The 20,141-nt window shown below is 40.0% G+C and overlaps 2 protein-coding genes and 1 long non-coding RNA gene across 5 annotated transcripts in view; 1 reads left to right on the top strand and 2 right to left on the bottom strand.

Moving 5' to 3' along the window:
• Positions 1 to 3,709: 3,709 nt before the first annotated feature.
• On the bottom strand, positions 3,710 to 6,245 carry LOC105355500 (uncharacterized). The gene is made up of 3 exons (XR_002291568.2): positions 6,125 to 6,245; positions 4,221 to 4,293; positions 3,710 to 3,847 (listed from the first exon to the last, which is right to left on the bottom strand). It is a non-coding gene; the product is annotated as an uncharacterized LOC105355500 (long non-coding RNA).
• ssr3 (signal sequence receptor, gamma) lies at positions 6,237 to 8,884 on the top strand. Its single transcript, XM_023961695.2, has 5 exons — positions 6,237 to 6,523; positions 7,564 to 7,690; positions 7,885 to 7,983; positions 8,189 to 8,320; positions 8,654 to 8,884. Exons 1-5 carry the CDS (start codon positions 6,391 to 6,393, stop codon positions 8,718 to 8,720), a joined length of 558 nt encoding a protein of 185 aa, XP_023817463.1. The 5' UTR covers positions 6,237 to 6,390; the 3' UTR covers positions 8,721 to 8,884.
• A 90-nt stretch (positions 8,885 to 8,974) lies between these two features.
• Positions 8,975 to 20,141, bottom strand: part of kcnab1a (potassium voltage-gated channel subfamily A regulatory beta subunit 1a) — a 133,955-nt gene continuing 122,788 nt past the window's right edge. For all 3 annotated transcript variants that reach the window (XM_011482856.4, XM_011482857.4, XM_004075835.5), the window contains exons 10-14: positions 18,546 to 18,666; positions 17,897 to 17,991; positions 13,513 to 13,633; positions 13,311 to 13,399; positions 8,975 to 11,761 (exon numbers count right to left, since the gene is read on the bottom strand). In XM_011482856.4, the coding sequence (XP_011481158.1) occupies positions 11,672 to 11,761; positions 13,311 to 13,399; positions 13,513 to 13,633; positions 17,897 to 17,991; positions 18,546 to 18,666 (516 nt within the window). In that variant the 3' untranslated portion in view covers positions 8,975 to 11,671. The remainder of the gene's footprint in view (positions 11,762 to 13,310; positions 13,400 to 13,512; positions 13,634 to 17,896; positions 17,992 to 18,545; positions 18,667 to 20,141) is intronic.

Below are 20,141 nucleotides of genomic sequence, written 5' to 3'. Positions count from 1 at the left end.
GAGGCAGCAGCAACACCTCCACATCTACATGCTGACTCACATGCCATCCTTTGCATTATCAACTGGAAAGCATAAACAAGCAAGACAGATATGAAGCAACACAGGATACATCTTTTTTTTTTTTTTTCATTTGGAAGCTAATCAAAAAATGTTTTCCCATCAAATCTAAGAATATTCTGGAAAATGACCTCAGTTTTGATAGATAATGCTTGTTCCACAAAACAATATTTTACAGGATTTATTTGAGGATTTTTCTGAAACAAAAACATTTTGAATGCACTCAGAGAAGTAATGACAAACGACACTGCCAAAAATAGATCTTAACTTAAAAAAATAACCCTGAGTCATACACTATGCATACTTTTTAAGCATGTGTGTCTGGCATCCTTTGAAAAGAAAAAACCCTGTTTTCTTTTTATTTTTTTTTGTACTTCATTGAGGGATCAAGACCTTTCACCCCCTTACTCCATTACTTTCTCAGAGCTTTACCCGCCCCCACCATATCACATTTAGCTCCATGCTTCTGAGCCGGAGGGGGAGCACGAATGAGAGACACGTTCAACCAAATCCGAGGAAATATCTGTGAGGGTGGAGATGTGTGGTGGGTGAGGAGCTGCCAGGCATGTGTGCGTGGGAGGGTTGACGTCTTCACTGAGGTCTTTGTGCCCTAAAAGCTAAAAGGTCCCTGTCACATCAAAAAGGGGGAGAGTGAGACTGTTACAGTGGACAGCTTACTCCCAGCTATGGTCTTTGCTGACAGGTGTCACGCATTTGCTCGGTTTCCCATTTCCATCTATGCTCAGGGAAAACATTTGTGTCTGAAGTCAGTGTTTGTTTTATTTATTTGGGCCAGCAGTGGCTCAGGCGGTTGAAAAGATCGTCCAATGATCGAAGGGTCGGAGGTCCCCCCCCCCCCTCCAGCCAACCGTCGCTGTGTCCTTGGGCAAGGCACTTCACCCTCCTTTGCCTTCAGCGCAGAGGGTCGTAGGTGCGAACTGGCAGCCACGCCTCTGTCAGTCAGCTGTGGCTACAACAGAAGATACCATCACCAAGTATGAATGAGGAGTGAATGAATAATGGACACCCTGTAAGCGCTTTGGCCGTCGAGAAAAGCGCAGTTAAATCCAAACCATTGCTATTATCCACTATTAGGAAAGATTTTGAGTAAAAAGTTCCTCAGGTTGATTTTGTGCTGATGACTTTCTCTTTAGTTTTTATCTATTAGATGATCTTTGATTCAGGTGTATTTGAAGCTTCTTCTTTGGAGAACTGGTCCCTAACCCCCGGGCTTTGGACCAGTACTGGTCCATAGGACAGTTGGTACTGGGCAGAAAAAAAACAAGACTTACATTTTTTCTGTTTAATTTCTAGTCTGAAGAAACTTTTTCTTTTTTGGAAAACTACTGGGTTCTAACCATCTTATCCGACTCATTCGTGACGCATGTCAAGTCGCTCGGTCACGTGTCTTAAATACATCCTCTACGCCGACCGCTACATTGGAACCCCCAAGCTAACAAAGTCAACAAAAAAACAAACATATCTAGAATGTTTCTTTTTGCAGAAAAGAGTCAGTGAGGAAACAGAAGAAGAGAATTTGACTTCAAAATAAAAGAAAGCTTCAATTACCAGACAAAAACCAGGAGTCTTTACTCTAAACATGGATTTATTGTGACAGTTGTTCCCACACACAATAACAATAATGCAGAATATTCACCAACTGACTTTCTAATGAAAAAAGTTGGTGGATTTGCGCTTATTGTTATATTTAGAAAATATCAGTTTTAGTGACCTTTTTCTTCTTAATATTTATCTATCACACCTTAAAAGTCAGGCTGACATTCACACTTGATTTTTTTAGCTTCCACTATGACAGTTATGTGTCAAGGGAAAATATATTTCACATTTTAATGAGAAATATACATACTTCATAAAAACTGGTGTACAAATAAAGTTTAAACCAGGTGCAGATATTTTACGGAGGAGGAAGATAAACTTCACCCTCAAATGTCAAGAGACACTGGAGGCAAAAGAAATAAATAAAATTGGACGTCCGCATCTGCCTTGTACAGGCCGCTTTGGGAAAACATTCTCTGACATTAAACCGGTCCATGGCCTGAAAAAGGTCGGGGACAACTGTTTTAGTGAATCATTTCTGATTCATCAGAGAAGCCAAAGAACAAAAATGTCAACAAAAACAACGTGTTTTTGCTGATTTGAATGAACTGTCAGTGTGTTTGTTCAACTACAGCCCTTGAAGGTAGGGAGAATCAACCTGCTGAGGAAACTTGTCTTGCAAGAGCTCGCTGTCCAGTATCTTGCAGGAAATCCCAGTTTCCTTCCTGTATGGCACTCATAGTTGAAACATTTCCGTCAGGTTTCAGGTGATTCTGGGTTTTTCCCTATGGAAAAGGACCTCTTTGAGCGAGTGGGGAGGATGCTCCGCCTCCAGAATCTTATTTAGGTCGATCACGCACTCTGTCACGGCGGTGATGTAATCTCCATGTGGCTTACTAAGTAAATCCCAGCCTTGAAGTACCCCCGCAGTTTCCTCATAGTCGAGAGGTCACCTCTTCACACCTTCTTTGGCCATCAGCAGGCAGTTGGTGTAGGTGGAGCCGAAAATACTTTGACTGGTAGAGGAAGGCCTGATGCAGCTTTTGGTTTTGAAAAGTCAGTGGCGTGAGAGTGAAGCTGGTTTTTGGAGTTCAGGTTGAATTCATCCGGCCGTTGTTTTTGTCATGCAGCTCACAAAAAGTGGTGAGGTCACATCCATTGTAGGCTGATGATTTAAAAAAGGCACAAATACACAAAATATACCCACATTTTATTACCAGAAACTTTCAGCTTAATGTCATCGACAGCACAGCTTATGTGAAATTTCTTCCTGCTTTCTGGCTCCAGACTATTTTTCCAGCTTCTTCCATTCATCTTTTACAGATTTGAGGTCTTATTTCAGGCATAAAAATGACTTTAAAAAAGCTTAATTAACTGTCCAGCAAAGTCATCAGAAAACAGACTTCCATGTTTAAGAGTAAAAACGTTGACACATTTCATTAAAAGGGCTACAAAAACCTCTTGTTGACAGTTTCACTGATTGTGACCATGTGACTATTCTGCTCCAAGATGTGATTGCTCCAAATGCTTGTGGGATTAGGATTTTCCACTTGACTTTTACACGTGGATGTTCCTTTTTTCACAAACTGCGAGGGAGCTGGGAAAGGCCTGGCCTTTTCCTCTCAGCTGAACACAGTCCTGACGTGGAAAAACAATTAAAACGAAACATATGGTGGCGTGGAAGACCCAAGTGCTGCTTGAAATCAGCGCATTCACAGATGCTGTTAGCAAAGGAAAAATAATTTCTAAATATTTTCTAACATTGAAAGGAAAAGGAGTTCAAGCTATTGAAATCCTCATTTAAGATCCCTAAGACCGCATGTTTGAAGAGAAGGATTTAAAAGTGTTTTATCCATCAGGAAGCAGAGGATGTTGTCTGACCACACAGATCAGTCGGAAATTGTTTTTGTAGACCAGTGGCACTCAGTAGTGGAAAATCCTTCGGTTCTTTCAATTTGATTAGTCAGGCATATCTGCTTAGTGTTTCTGTGCTCAGTGTTTTGTATGTGTAATGGAGTTTGCCGTTCAAGCCAAATCAGCCGATTAAATAGACAAAAACTTGAAAGTTATAGTTGTTATTCCACTGGTGTGCCGGTTCATGAACTGCTTTTTTCTGAAGGTGCAAGCATCCAGCACAGAGGCCTGGGCCTCTCAGAGCCTTATTCCTGGCAGGTGAGGAATGGCAACTCAGAAGGAATTCACAGCTCTGTCAGGTGATCTGTGGTAACTGCTCCTAAGGGTGCAATCAGAAGAAGATAAACTGTAGCAGCACTGCGGGGTTATCTGCCCTGAAGAAGATTTGTCTATTTGTGTGTGTGTGTGTGTGTGTGTGTGTGTGTGTGTGTGTGTGTGTGTGTTTGTGTGTGTGTGTGTTTTCTATGTTTTGGGGGGGCTGGTTAGAATATGTTGTGCTGTTGTGTGGTTGTGTCTGACAGATCACTCACAGACAAAATAAATCTGGGGAAGAGGTAAACACGAGGAAGTAAGCGGTGATCAAGAATAAAGTTGTTCTGCTCCCTCCTCTTTGGCTTCTCTCATGGACCCCTGAAGTGCACAGCTAATTCCTAAGCTCTGCCCCAAAAAACAGGGACATCACGCAAACTCACCTCTCTGCTTTGCATTGTGGCACACGTGCACGCAAAACCCATGCCATCAGCTGTGCATGCATGCAGCTTACTCCTGCAGAGGAAAAAGGAAACCAGCTCAGCAGGAGGTGAAGCAGTGGGTCAGCTAGAGCAGCAGAACAAATGCTGGTTGTTGGTTTTTGTTTTGTTTTTCTCATCAGGTTTATTGTTTTGTTTGTTTTTTTGTATTCATTGTAGATCCCCTCTGGCAGGCGTGTCACAGGCTTGAAGGATTAGGTGAAGAAAGGAAAAGAACATTTAAATGTACTTGTCCGTTCATGCATATGTGGCTGCTGGGTCTAATCACCTTGATGTGTGACACATTTTATGAGGAAAAAAGTCTGGAAGAATAGCAAAAAATAGAATATACGTTTATTTTCTATCCTTTTTAAAAATTGTACCTACAGAGTCAACAGTCCGGAAAGTTATGTAGCTTTTCATGTGGGTTAACACATGAGCTGCTTATGGAACCAGAACTTTTAATAGTGTAAAAAAAATAAAGAAATAAACAACTAAAAGTGAAGAATTGATTCTAACTTCTTGTAGCTGCAACATTTTTTACTTTAATTAAAAACAAACTAAATATTTCTGGTGATTCAGAGCTGGGGGACTTTCTTCAAACAAGACAGCAAATACTGACCTCTAGTGGACAAAGTCTGAATTTCTATTTGCCAGAACTTGTTTAATTGCACTTTTGTTTCAGTCAGTTCTATCAGAATTTTTTGTTCACAATTAAAAATGATTTGAATAAAAAATATTTCATAATAACAATTTCATTTGAGTGAGATATTACCAGGTAATTTATAATGTCTTGTCCAGTGCAACGATCAGTTATAACCTGAGATCGAAGACCCACACTGATAAAATTTGTGTTTTTGGTGTTTTTTAACATGTTTTTGTCGCATTTTTCTCATGATGGGGGACATATAAAAAGAATTTTTAGCTTAAAATTGCATTTCTGAGAATTTCTTTATTCAAATAGTTGTAAATTAGGAGCAGATGAAAAAATGTGACGTAGAAAATACGTTGGGCGGACAACAAGCTCCCTGCTCCGCTGCATTCTGAAGCATCCACTTGTAGACGATTAGATCCATGTATGTCTTTGGTTTCCTCGTCTGAGCTGACATATGCCTCAGAACTGTACGGCTGGATAGCTCCAACATTGCTCGCCGTTTTTGTTGCTCTGGTCATATTTTACCTACATTCCCTCTCGCTCCCTACGCTCCTCCTCTTCCTTGCTTTCCGTCCACCCGGCCAGTCTCTCCATGGCCTCTGCAATATAGACACTCCCCATTTCAAATCCAGGTTAAACACTCACTTTTCTCACTGATTCTTTGTTTTTTTTCATGCCGGCTGATCTGATTTTATTGTGTTTTTAACATTTACTGCTTTTTGTGGTTTTATTGGACTGCTGTGGTGACTTTGGGCAATGAGAAAGGCACTTCAGATTAAATGCATTTAAATTATTAATTCTAGTAAGAAAAGAATAAATTTGCTGAATCAATCTGCAACTTCCACTCAGGTATTTAACAGTGATCAACAGTTTAAATTCTGTCTCTGTGCCCCGGCCAAACACACCTAGTTAACCTGAACTCTCTTTTTGAAGTTTGATTGATGATCTTCTGTCATTTGTTTCCTCCACCTGACCTCAGGCCTGCTGAACGTTTATGAGGCACTGGAAGGTTTCTAAGAAACTAAAAATTCCTGACATCTCAAGAGGTTTTCTGGAAGATAAATGTCAGGGGGGTGAGATTTCCCATTTTAGCACTAAACACTCTTATTAGACATACAAAACGGGATTAAATGTGGGTCAGTGAAACCCAACAGAATTTTTCCTATATATACTTTAGGTAAAATTTAAATTTTAACTGTGTGGTGTGGCTTACCCTAAGCAGTGATGAAGCAAGTGATTATTTGTTGCATTTTTATCCCCGTCTGGGTGGGAGGTTTGCTGAAACGGTGCCACGAGGCAAGAAGTGCAGCGCTTTGGTCCTCCGTCCTCCAGGGGGCAGCAGCGGCCACACTGAGAGGAAGTGGTGAATGAAGTCCCGGGATTGTGCTGACGCGTCCCTCTTTCCTCTTTCTTCCGACGTGTCAGTCCTCTTGTGTCCAGACAAAACCGAGGAGCTCACAGACCGTACATCTCGCAGATATGCCCCCGAAAGGCAGCACCAAGCAGCAGTCAGAGGAGGACCTGCTTCTCCAGGACTTCAGCAGGAACCTGTCGGCAAAGTCCACCGCTTTGTTTTACGGAAACGCTCTCATCGTCTCCGCCATCCCCATCTGTGAGTACAACTAGCTAGCTAGCTAGCTAGCCTGCTGAGATGGGTCTGAATAACAAGAAAAGATTGACTTTGATTTAAATGAAAACGTCGACAGATCCGTCAAAACGCCAGAAATGTAGTCGTGAATTTGTTTTTGCACGATATATGTTAATTTGAATTAAAAAGGGGGAGTGGTAGTACTTATGCTAATAATATTTTAGCTTTAGCTAACTGAGATTTCCATCAGAGATCAGTTCAGAAATAGTTTACCCCTCACAAGAATTAACTTAGAAACTATTCTGTTTTTATACAAGTTAAACTAATAAATACTATTTATGGAAGCAGCTTTTTTTTCAGCTCCACAAATGCCTATGAAAAAGCACGCATGTTTGCTCGTTTTTTAATTTATTTTTATTTTAGTCTATACAAAATTTCTAAAACGTCCAACAAGTTTCTCTTAGACTATTTTTGGAAAGGAAAAGTAATGACTAAGATTCAAAACTGCAAACTGCTACACAAATATGGGATTAAATAGCACTTTGACATGCTATCTGTTTGTTTATTTAAATGCATTCAATTATTTGTTACACAAATATACATTTGATTAACCTATAACTAACCTCGCCGACATCTGGCACAGCCCTCTCTGTTACCAGTCCCAAACTTGGAGGTAGCTGCTGGCATGGACGTCTTTTTAAGCTCTAAAATTTTAAAGTTTATAGTTTGTCTTTATCTTTGTATTTTAATTCACTATATCTTGTATTTTTTTAATGATGTTGACAATTGGACGTCAAGTAATGAGATGCGTTTCTAAAGATTCTATTCTAACATTGAATTGATCTAAAAATGTTAGGATCTTTAGAAAGTTTTTAAAACCTTAAAAAAAGTGGTAATAATATGAGGAAATAGGATTTGAATAAAAGTTTTCAAAACAAATTATTGTTTTTCTTTCTGCATTTAAAATGTTTAATGTTAACTAAAAGTTGTTTCACTTGGACTTCATCTGCTCTCTGGATCTTCTCAGAAGAAGCCCATAGTAAGTGTTGTGTGGTTCCTTCCAGGGCTGTTCTGGAGGATCTGGCACATGGACCTGGTCCAGTCTGCAGTCTTGTACGCTGTGATGACCCTGGTCAGCACTTACCTGGTTGCTTTTGCCTACAAAAATGTCAAGTTTGTGCTCAAACACAAGTAAGTATTAAAAAAAAGAAGAAATGAAATAGCTCTTCATTTATTAAAGTAAAGAGAAAAAGCTATATTTCAGTTGAAACTGGGAAAAAACGAGGGTCCAAATGTATTTATTAGTTTTTCTAACCAGAACGACTGCTTCACAGTACTCTGCAGGACCTCTGAGCCCACATCTGTAAATGTTTTTGTTTTATTAGGGTTGCCCAAAAACGTGAAGATGCTGTTTCCAAGGAAGTTACCAGGAAGTTGTCTGAGGCCGACAACCGCAAGATGTCTCGCAAAGAGAAAGACGAAAGGTGAACCACGCTAAGTGATGCTGTTTTTACGCAGGAATTGGATTGGAAGTTATTGTTTGAAATCAAGTTCTGAGTGAATTCAAGTTGTTTGCTGTTATTTTGTTGCTACAGATGCAGGACAGCCATGGCGGATGAGCTTTATTCTATCTGTACGTTTTGTGTTCATGGGAGTGATTCCCGTTGTGTTTTCCTGTCTTCTGACCAGGATTCTGTGGAAGAAGAACGAGGTAGCGGACTACGAGGCTACCACCTTCTCCATCTTCTACAACAACACGCTCTTCTTGGTGCTCGTCATCATCGCTTCCTTCTTCTTGCTGAAGAGCTTCAACCCCACTGTGTATCCTTTTCAGAGATGTTGCATATGTCAAGTTTTCATGAGACTATGGCACTGATGGTGCTCGCTTTATTAAGTGTTTACAGGTCATTTCACATTAGTCAATAAAATTAGTTATTTTGGCCAATGGAATTTACATTTATCTTATTTTTTCAGATGTTGCAGACTGACATAAGCATGTCCTTAATACCATAAGACTGTTTTTAGAACAAAACCTGTTTAACTTCCATCATAGTTTAAAGCACTACTTTTATAGGTCAGATGTTCAGTTTGTGAGGCCGCACCGGTCTAGTTTAGGAACGTTTGCCTTTTATCCTTAACTCCTTCTTTCTCCAGCAACTACATTCTGTCCATCAGCGCCTCCTCAGGTCTCATCGCTCTGCTTTCAACGGGCTCAAAGTAACGGACAAAGGCGTGGATGACGGAAGGACCTGGCTGGGGGGTGGGGGGGGGGGGGTTCAAAAAATACATTTCATTTTCCTGAAATGTGTGATCAAATGTCTGGAGGCTGCCTCTCCAGGTCCAGCTTTTTTGTTCTTGTTTTGTAAAATAAAAAAATCCAAAGTACTTGACCAGCCTGAGAGCCTTTTTCTTTTTTTTCTTTTTAAATCAAATTGCAGAGTTTCTTGTGTTGCAGCCAAAAACCAGACGAGCCCATCAGTTGCAGCGCATTTATTTATAATTCATGTCAAATATTTACAGAGAATCTACTGTTTAGCAGAGACAACACAATGAAGGGGTGAATGTTTCACACTAAATAAGCTATAGCAGCGTTAAGTTTATTTTAAAACCCCTTTTACAAACCACCAGTCTCCTCTGCTGTGATGTGCACATTAGAGACTTGGGTAAAAGTTTTTATGTTTGCTATTCTCTTAAATCTTAGATTTCTGTCTGGACTTGTAGAGGTTGAATCAGTTTAACAGCATAGAATGAGTCAAACTAGATTTAAATTCACATCTACTTCCTACTGTGACAAAGTCCAGAGTTTTCCTTTTCATAACTAAACATGACACCTTCATCAGTGAAAAAGCATGAAATTTTCCAGTTTACCTTTGTAAAAAATACATATTTTTTTCTAACTTCACCTTTTTACTTCATAGTCCCAACACTGACATGTGATTAAGGACATCCCTGAAGGTAAATCTGTTGCAGGACTCTGGTCAAGGCACTCTGCCAGGCTGTGGTGTTGAAACGCATTCAAAGGCAGCAAAAATAATAAAGTCACATGTTTTTTCACATCAAGCTGCATGGAAGGAAAACCCAATAGAGCAAACATTCCTCCAGTTTCTAACTTTTTAATTTAAAGGGGCGGGTCATTGAGCCTTTTTGAAGCACTGTTGGTTAATCCTGCAGGGGGGCCAGTGTGTAACGAACATTTACAGGGTGGTTTGTGCCACGAGTCAACAAACCTCAACAAAAGTGAAGACTGGGACGTCTGCTGGTCTCAGTGATGGCTTCTTTCCCCAAAACAACCAAAAAGACGCACATACCCCCCCCCCCCCCATCCTCATGAACTCATCAAGTCAGTGACCACAAGTCTTGTTTGAGTCAACATAACATGAAAAAGATATAACAATGAACACACCTCTCTGGAAACAACACTGCAACTGATGTGACTGCAACTCTATTTACATCCTATTTATATCTTAGCCTTACAATACAGCAGAGTGTTTATTTGTAATGGAGCTTTCCACGTGGTTTTTATTATTTTACAAGGTGTAATATTATATTTAATATATAAACATTTTAAAACAGAAATGAATTGCAAGATGTAGAAATAAAAGTAATATTTAAGGACTCTACTGTATGAATAAATATTATGATTCACCTTCGTCACATCCCAAATAACTTGTACATTTGCCTCGTTGCATCATTACCAAGCAGTTTCTGCAGTTTTTGTAAGCAGACCAGGACTAATCCAGGCCTCTGTTAACTTCAGTTCATAAATGCAAGCTTCTTTTAATGTTTAAATGCAGTTTGAGTGCACAAGCATTGTTTTTCATAATCAATAAATGCAAACTCTTTTTAAACTTTTGGGTAGGAAAGGAACTTTCTCCTTTTTTTACATGAAGCAGAGTTCATCAAATTGACCACCAGGGGGCGACATGCTTCACATTTTACCACTCTGCTTCCTTTCTGAGTCCAAATTGCTTTCCTTGATGTCCCACAATCCTCTGCTACAGCAGGCAAGCTTTTACTTTTCTGTTTACTTAAACTTTTTATATTATGCATTTATTTAAAAAAAAGAGAGATAGATTAGAGGCACACTATCTGAAACATGCATCTGTTGGTTGATACGCTGAGGTTCACTGAAAGCTACTTTTGTGATATTCAGTTTCAAATATAGAATAAATTACACTTTTAAAGTACCTTAAAGCTAGTTTTGGGTGACAGGGTGAGGAGGCTTTGTACATTTTCATAAAGCTCTTTTTAATGGGTCGCCTTGCCGTCTCATCGACTTTACGACTTGAGCTCGCACCTTTGACACAGAAGGCGAACGTTTTGAAGCACATATGCAAATTCTGTTTTTCTGCACTGTGTATTAATGAAAGCACTGACTAAGTGATCTGCATTCAGCATGCAGCTGAAGCTTCCGTGTGTTCACTCATCTGAGGTCCATCCAAATCCGAGTAGCTGGCACTCATGAATTCAGCTGAGGTGCTCTCATAAATAAAATATTGGTCCAGTAGAGATTTTTTATGCTCAGATTAATTTATTTGTTGTAAAGGTCTGAAATTTAAGCAGGCAGACACACCAATGCTGGAGTGGGAAATCGATCTGGTTCCATGGGTAAAAAATAAATAAATAAAGGTGCTCTCGAGCAAGGCACATCAACTCTAAATACCTCCAAAAAGTGGAAATGCCCCACAAATGTCAGTGCATTCATTCCAGCTATGCCTTGGATGACTGTGTTTGTGTATAAGAACCAGACAGAAAGGATCATCTGCAGGTCCGAGACTGTATGTCTTGTTATTCAAGATGAGAAGAACTGGATCTGGAGGATGTAACATTTTGACCATGTCAGCAAATCAAAGCTTTGACAGTCGCTTCTTGAAGGTCTGCATACCTGCGTGTTTGTGTGACACCAGGATTTTACATTTACTTTCTGAACAATTCTTTCAGCTGAGCTAGACTGCACCTGAGATGACCTTGGTGGTATAGAAGCTGGAGAAGTGGGAGACGTCTCAAACAGACACAGTATGCAGCCCCTCCGGACATGGCTGTCCATTCCAGGCTGAAGTGAACGGAGGTCCAAGGTGAGGACCACGGACATGAACGCCGAAACTGAGAGTCCAAGGTGGCAGAGGTTAAGAGGGAAGGTACAGCCTTCCCCTTGGTGTCCACCAGCTGAGTCTAGGAGCGGTAGTCTCTCTTACTGTACGGTCTGTTGCCCAGGATATGGTCAATTTCCGAAACCACATGTGAGGTCATCTTTGGAAGGACCTAAACAAGAAGGAAACTCAGGTGAATGTACCTGAAAGAACAGTCAAACGCGTTCAGTCCGTGATGATCTGGATCAAGATGACTTCCTCCGCACATGTAGAATCTCAATTTAAGTCATGTACTCCAAAAATGTATTTATCAATCTGTTTATACAGACAATGCAGATTATTGAAAATCCATCCTGACAGTGATAGATGCATATGCCGGCCAAGGAACAGAAAAACAAGAACGTAATGAGACAGTTGAGAAGACATTAGGCCACAAGAAAAACAAGACTGTGCATAACTAAGAGGTTCTAAATCAGGAAATGACATCCCAATAAAAAGAAAAACGTGTGTGGTTTTGGAATTTAATCATCGACTGTGAATGACTACTGGACTAAGTGACCCCCTCCTACTTCGCGCTCCAAACAGGAAGTACCTGCTGGCTCCAAGAAGCCAAAATCCTATAGACTTCTACGGAGAAATAAACAGCTATTACTCAGTCATTATGTTAATCAGAATAACCATTCTTGCACTGATACGTTTTTTTTAATAAATTCTTTATAATCCTCATTTTTAATTAATTTTTTTCCTGTTGTGTAAGTTATTAAAAATAAAAACTGACCAATCAATCAGGTGCCTTGATAAAAGGTGGTCTCACGTCGAACGAACTGACACACGTGATTGACAGATTTTTCAGAGTGGTAGTGGTGTGGCCTTCCAACAAGCTCACTCCTTAATGTTGAGAGTGGTTGCCATAGAAACGTGGACTCAGACTGACTCGGGGCAATCGCTGCCTACTTATGACGTCTGGCTCCGAAATGGGGACTGAATCGACTTCATTTGGTTGGAATTGGAAGTCAGTCATTTTCTATGGGTGATGTCACACTCAGTCCAGTTCTCGCATACAGTCAATAGGTCCACCTTCTTGTTTGAGGCGGATTTCAAAACAAAAGTAATGGGAGCCAGGGCGGTTATCCACCAGGTGGCTTGTACACAAATAAAGCAGTTTGTGTTCACTTCGATACATTGTTTTTCTCTCCTCAGTTGTTTAGTCTAACATCTAAGACCATCACACATGGGGAGCATATTTACTGACACTCATATTTTGAATTGAGATCAAAGTTGGGGAGTGTAGCTTTCTTGATTGACATGTGACTCTGCGACAGCTTCCCAGTTTGTCCCACCTGTTTGCTCTTTTTGGGGGGGTTATTATAAATGGTAACCACCCCAGAAATAAAAATAAAAACCTGTGCAACATCAGCAACAGTCCTTATTCCCTGTCCATAAATTCTACTAATTCCTCAAAGAGTTGGTCATTTTAATGATCCCATTTTGGCACAATAAAAGCTTATGATAGTTGGAGTTGTTGCTTCACGTTGATTATACTGAGTGAGATTTTGTGACATTGTGTGGCTCAAATTTGGAAGCATTTCCGGAGCTAATAGGCCAGTCAAACTGATCCAATCCCACCAAAAATGTAACATTAAAACTGGACATTTGCATCGTCTGCAGAGAAGAGCGCTTGCTGATGATGACATTTAGAACAGCCGTGTGCACGTCTCTACCTGGATGGCCCCGAGGTTTTCAGTCAGCTGTTCAGGGTTTGATGTTCCCAACAGGACAGAGCTCACTCCTTCGTTTCTTAAACACCAGGCTGCAGGCAAATAGAAGCAAAACTTGGGGTCAAGTGAGTGCTCAGAAAGTTGTCCGACAGCAGGAAAAAGTTTCTTTTCTCTTGGGTCATAATGCAGGACAGCAGAGTCTTACCCACGGCCAGCTGGGGCAGGGTACAGCCCAGCTTCTCTGCAATGTGGTTGAGCTCCTTCAGCTTGGCTTGCTGCTTTCGTCCATCTTCACTTATTATTTTCTCCTTTAACCACTGATAAGACTGGCAGGAGAGAGCAGACAAGCTTTGAATGAGTCATTTCTGAGAGCTAAGAAGTTATGAAAGGAGCACAAGTCTAGAATATGAAGGTTGAGTGAGGTGGAAAAAAAGCAGAAGTGAACAGTGTAAACCTGATCACCTATTAAAAGTTCCAGTATGTAATGATGAAACATCGAATTTAGATGAGTTACTTGTCAGTGTTGTTGTCGCTACTTCATTGTTGATCTGTTTTTCTTAGGTCTTGGTCACATGGACCCTTATGGTGGGTTGACCCATGTAAGTGCTGCAGGTTTTTGGAATGTTTGGGACCTGGAGGGTCGCAGAGAGGAGCGGTCACGTCTTAAAGGGAGGTTTCCTTGAGGCTCATACAGCCCTTTTAAGGGATGTTGTGAAAATGGCACATACCATGAATCGTGAAGAATTTGTAAGGATAATGGAAGTTGCACACACTTATGAAGTATGGGGGATGCTGTTGCACCATGCCCTAACGGTGCCCTCTAGCTGTTAGCAAAGGTGCGCACTCTGGCTCCTTACTGACTGCATGCAAATGCATGTTGTTTATGTTTTTACTACGACTTGTTAGATGTATTTTTGCGCTGTGGGCTTACAAAGTGGTCATGATATTGATGTTTCATACAGACCATCTGTGTGTCCTGTATAGATTTGCCGATAAGGGCAGTTGTGACTTAGGCATCATGCATTACATGGCTCTCAGACATCTCACAGTGCATTACATGAACTCTGAGGATCACAAGTTTCAGGATGATGGAGACAACTTTTAATTTGAAATTTTGGGGTTTTGTTCCTTTTTAACAGACTTTGTCGGACTGATTTTAATAAGCGATCTAACACTCTTCATCTAACAATTCACATGTCAGTGACCATGGCTGCTAATGCAAAATACAGAAAAAGGACAACAACAACAACAACTCATTCATAAATATATAGCTCTCAAGAAATAATAAACATCAGGAGAGCATTACCATAACTTTATTTACATCTCAATTACAAAACAACAGAGTCCTCACGTGTCTGCAAGAGGATTAGGGCCATGGGGGAAAAAAGAATGTAGATGCACATGAAGGTATATGTATGAATATTTTTAATACTTGTAGAAACTGTTGATTAGCTCTACCTTTGTTGCCAACAAAAGTTTATTCCTTTTTATCAGAAGACGACTACTTTGCCTTTTATTTGTGCTTGTTTTTGTCCACCATATAAGTAATTTAAATGATTGATGAGCCATTAAAGGCCATCATCGGGGCTTTCAGCAGTTGCATTTGTCACGGTTGGTACTCACAGGCAGCGATTTGACCGCTTGAATTCAAATTATTAATAAGATTCATGATAAACGACCCTACTGTTGTTGCAAATGTCGTATGTCTGTCCATTTAAGCCGGGAATTAAAAATGCTAGTGTCAGGAGGTAATGGCTGACAAGCACCTCTAAAAGCCAGTTCAGAGTCACTGGAGTGCCATTTATTTTTTACCTGGTCCAGAGCTGTTTGACACCAGACTCATTGCTGATTGGCTCAAACACTAAACCCCCCTCAGTTTAAGTCTACACATTTTTATATTTGAGAACATTTTGGCCTAATATCTCATACGTTTGACAAACTTAAATGTTTCAGACTAAATGTAAACAATTAAAGGAACATTTTTTAGGTCAATTTAAAATGCAAAAAAACAACACTAACTGAACTTTAGTTGTCTGGAAAAGCCATTTAAGAAATTTCTGCAGCTTTGGTACTTCATCAAACCACAGTGAGTGCCTTTCTCCACAAATGGAGAAAACATGCGAGCTGTGAGCCCTCGCAGGAGTGACAGCGCTGACCCAAATGATCCCAAAAGTGCAGCATCTACTGGGCAAAAACTGCCTGTTTGGCAGAGTTCAAGAGAAAAACCACAGCTGAGTTACAAGAACAGAAAAAAACTCTCTTTCAGCCTTGACAAAAATATCCTTATGACTGACAAAACATGACTTGATTTTTCTTCAGGTTGGGCATGTCCTCTTGCATTTGCCGCATACTAAGAACCAAATGTTGCGGTGGTAGTGTCATGGTCTGGGGATGTTTTGTTGCTTTTTAACCTGAAAGACTTGCTGTGACTAATCGGACTATGAATCGTGCTCTTTATCAAATCATCTCAAAGGAGATTTTCCTTCATTTGTCATGTCTCAGCACTGCTCCACCTGCCAACTATGTGCCTGCCAGGTAATTGGATCATTGCAGCCGCCTGGGATTCTGCCTTTAAAAGAAGCATGCCAACTGGCACTGTTAGATTGTCCTGGCTGAATAGATTACACCTGGTCATATAGGGGCTCCTCACTTGTGCCTGACCTGTTTTTGGGATTACTTCCAACGTTTCTGAGTCTACCTGTCTGGTATGATCCCAAGTGGACCTCAGACGTGTTTGCTCATTTGGATTTAAAGCATGACCCTGTTTTGTTTGGACCCCTGAGTTTGTGCCTCCTCCCCATTTATTCTCAGTCTGGAGGAAAAAGGGAGGACACACAGTCCTCGACAGTTTCCCTGTGATTTCACGGCTTGTCGCGCCGGCTTTCTGCAGTGCTACAGACTATTTGCTGTGATGTCATAGCCACCCGCATCTGCAGCTCTGAGAGTAAGGTAAATTTTACAGAACTCTGGTTTTGTTCAATTACCCCCCATGTTTGAAGATCTTCCTTCTCTATCTGTGACTGCCCTGCCACCTATCAAAGCCTTAGTCACAATTGCCCTTGCCTTGGATTGGGTCTGTTAAAAAAAAAGAAGAAGAAAAAATAGGATGCTACTACTAAATCCAGGTCCCTGGATTGAATTGTATCCCAAAATATGGATTATTTTTTCTGTACAGTAAAGGTGACAGAATTGTTAACTTAATTATACCATGGTCCGGGTGAATACTCGATTCTGATTGGCTGCTGGGTGTGCATTAAAACCTGATTAAAACCTGATTACCACCTGATAACTGTGAAAAAAGAAGTTCCGGTCACCTAGCTTAAATGTTTTGTGTGCCGGCCTCTTTAAAACAATCTTTTGCTTCATTATTTGGACAAAAACAAGCGGTAAGAGAAGAACTTTCTCTCTGAACTGATGCTTTATTCAACCCATCGGAAAGATCAGCATATTTATATCGCCCAATCTTGACTGCAGCGGTGGTGCAGCGCGACGCGGACACCGCATCACGTAACAAATAGTCCGCTTTTTGTGAGAAAAGCGATCCAAATCGGAAAAAAAAAAAGAATTAAGAACTAAAAACTGGTTAATATGTATTGCTTTTGTAAGTGATCGTGGTATACGCGGGTTAATGGCCGTCGAAGTATGCGTTATTACTTTTTAACGCGTCGGACGGTTCAGGCTTCCACGGGGTACGTTAAAAAGTTATAATGCACACTTCGTCGGCCATTAACCCTTACATAACCAAGGTTTAAACCTTTCTGCAATCAATGCTGTTTCTTTGTTTATCATTGATCTAGTGAAGGGCAATGAAAGGTAAATGTCAGAAAAACTGACAGATGAAAGATGGGTCAAATGAATATTAACTAAGCTACAAGGAAAACTGAAGTGGATTAAAGGTTTGAATTTCTTTAATGTGATGTCAATTCTAAAATATTTGGGACTCAATATTAGTCATTTTCAAAGTGGTCATTGGTCAATGAAAGAGAGAAGTCTGGAGGATAAAGTGAATGTGGTGCAAATCAAAATAAAAAAAGTTAAGAATAATGTAATAAAAAAGACCATTCATTTAATGGTTTAATGGTTAATTTAATTTTGTTGTTTACATGAACTAAACCGTTGTGTATTAGTGCCCAAAATGACTTCTGAGTAAATAAAAGGTCTCTTCATTTAAAGAGGGAATCCACACATTCATTATTTGACAAAGTGTCAAAGTTTATTGTATTTTGATGCTTAAAAAATTACAAAATATTTAAATTAAAAATGATTACCTCTCTGTCAAGTAGTTACAAAGAACATTGATAATCTGCTCCTCGCCTTGGATATCTGGGTCCACAATCATTTCATAAACTGTCATCTCTCCATCTCTCTCTCTATTTATCTATCTCTAAACAAACAGGTTTCAGCTTTTATGACTAGCATTTGCATACCAGAATATCCATGAATCATTAACCTCACCCGTGTTGTGTCCTGATAACTTCCCTGCTGCTACGCTAAATTAACTATTTGGGTTATTCAAGACCGTCTTCACACGGACTCAATTTGTCGTGTTATTCGGGAAACAGAGCGCAAGACCCGCAGGCGAGATGTACCTTCATGGAGGCCCTTGAAGATTCTGGGATGCCGTTTTCATATTTTCCAGTTATGATGCCACATGCCAGAGGTGACCATGTCATTGCCCCGACTCCTGTCAGCATGGAGACCAGGGACAGTTAGGATAAACATAAACTGAGTCTGAGAAGGAGGAGTGAAAACAAGGCAGAGAGACAGAGCAAAAAAAACCAAAACAAAGCACGGCAGATCACAAAATTAGATGTAAATTTAAAAAAAAGTAAGCTCAATAAAGGATTTCAGAGTATTTCCTTATTCAAATCATTGTGAATCAGGAGCAGACGAAAATATTTGAAAAAGAGCTAATTAGTGACAAAGAAAATATGCTGGGCAGGTCACAGGCTCCCTGTTCCGCCCCACTCTGCAATGGGGAGGGAAAAGGGAGGGGGTTTGCTCCACCCAACGGTCCTCACAGGGGATTTTCTAATGAACCATTCGCTGCTCTGCAGAACTATGTCCTAGATGACGACACAGGTTTTTTGATTTTGACTAAATATAGTCTCATCATAATTGAAAGACTGGGAACTCTTTTAGATGACTTGAGTGGATCTGTTAAAAATAACAACTTTTCTATGTTTTAGTAATGAATATTAAAGGTGGTCTTTTATTAACAGTAAAGACAAAACTTACCTATCTTGTGGTAAAGTTCGGGCAGTTGCACCTCGACTTTCTCGCGCTGGAAGAGATGATACTCCGCTTGCTCACACACTGGAGGGATCAGATTAAACTGCCTGGCCACCGAATAGGCCTCCTGCAGATTTAGGGTCACAAATAAACAAGAATGCCTATTAAGATGTAGAAAACAGTAGGATTTCCATTTGTATTATAAATAAGAGTGCCATATTTGCAAGCCTTATCTGTTTGAAGAAAACAAAATGTAAAGCTGTAAAGGTTGATTGGAAAAAAATGGCCTAACATAAATAATTAAGGACAAAAGAGGCAGCTAATTATCTTGAAGCAAGCATGGAAGAAATGTAAATGCCCAGTTTGAGGTAAACGAATCAATTTTCTATCTATTTAAATATTCTTACAGATCCTGTTTTTCCCTGGAGTCCTAAAAGAACCTGCCTGAGGAAACTGCTTTCTACTTCCAGTAAATCCTGCCTAACCTTAAATTCAACCCAAACCATAAATGTAGTTGCCATTGGGCCTGTGGCGCCTCTCACTGTGGTCTCCACAAAGCTGTCACAAGCAGCAAACAGACCTGGTTGTTGCTTCTTTTTATGTGTCATTTGTGTAAGTTTCCTGCCAAAGTAGCAGTTGCCCCTCTGTGCAGAAGCCTCCAGTCTGTGTGGCCATGCATGCAGCTACGCCTGTGTGCTGTTCTGCCCCCATGTCAAGTAAACCTAAAGCCCCCCCCATCAGCCATTCGTCTAAAGGTTTAGCTCATGTTCATTTAAAGGTCTCAAAGAGGGTCTTGCCATATAAACAGTGGGAGTAAAGGATAGGCTGTGTGCATTTGTTATCTCCTGCATTAATAGCTTAAATATTTTTAACCATCATAAACCTAAAAACACAAATTCTACAGCATATAGATGAGGAAGATGAAAGACCAAGCTGCAAAAAATTACCTGATGACTGTTGAATAAAAACATTTCATCCTCCTTCACGCTGAGGCAGGATTCATTTTCGACAGGATTCATTTTTGAAAAGTAACAGATTTCTCCAAGCTTACATGCAAATTACATTTCTTTTTACCTGTTTATCATATTAAATAGTGAAACAAAGTGTGTAATGGTCTCAGCTTGCCTCAATCACATATCATTGTTCATTGCTGCATACATAAGGAGCTATAAGCAGGTTGCAGTGACAATGAAGGATACAAATATATATTTTTTACAGGTATTGTATGTTTTGTGCTGTGTAAACACAGTGATTATGTAACAGTTGGATTATTATTTTGGTTAATAAAAATGTAACAGTCCTCTAACTTCTTGTTGTTAGTTCATTTATAACACAGTGATGCTTAAATACAAACCTGGGATTTCACATTTTCAACAGTTGCATACATTGAGAGTGTGAAAGTTTAATTTAAGGCACGTTTAAATCTAAGTAGCCCAATAAGTGAGGCTGAATTTGTCTAGTATTTCTTACAAGCTAAAAACATGAATGCAGCGGCAACAATGTTATCTATATTAACTGATTTACGACATGCTGAAGGCTTCTGAAGTTATAATAACCAAAGATGGATTAAAAAAAAAGGAGCAATACCAATTCAACACAAGT

This window comes from Oryzias latipes, chromosome 13 (genome assembly GCF_053564925.1).
Source record: "Oryzias latipes strain Hd-rR chromosome 13, Olatipes_Hd-rR_3.1".
Taxonomy (NCBI): domain Eukaryota; kingdom Metazoa; phylum Chordata; class Actinopteri; order Beloniformes; family Adrianichthyidae; genus Oryzias; species Oryzias latipes.
Note: the sequence above shows the minus strand (reverse complement) of the source record. Positions and strands in the feature narration are given on the sequence as shown.

Bases quoted from the DNA above. Each gene is read 5' to 3' on its own strand.
- ssr3 (XM_023961695.2), top strand. From the start codon at position 6,391: ATGCCCCCGAAAGGCAGCACCAAGCAGCAGTCAGAGGAGGACCTGCTT. The intron at 6,524-7,563 runs GTGAGTACAACT...GGTTCCTTCCAG, and splicing joins CGTCTCCGCCATCCCCATCT to GGCTGTTCTGGAGGATCTGG. The intron at 7,691-7,884 runs GTAAGTATTAAA...TTGTTTTATTAG, and splicing joins AAGTTTGTGCTCAAACACAA to GGTTGCCCAAAAACGTGAAG.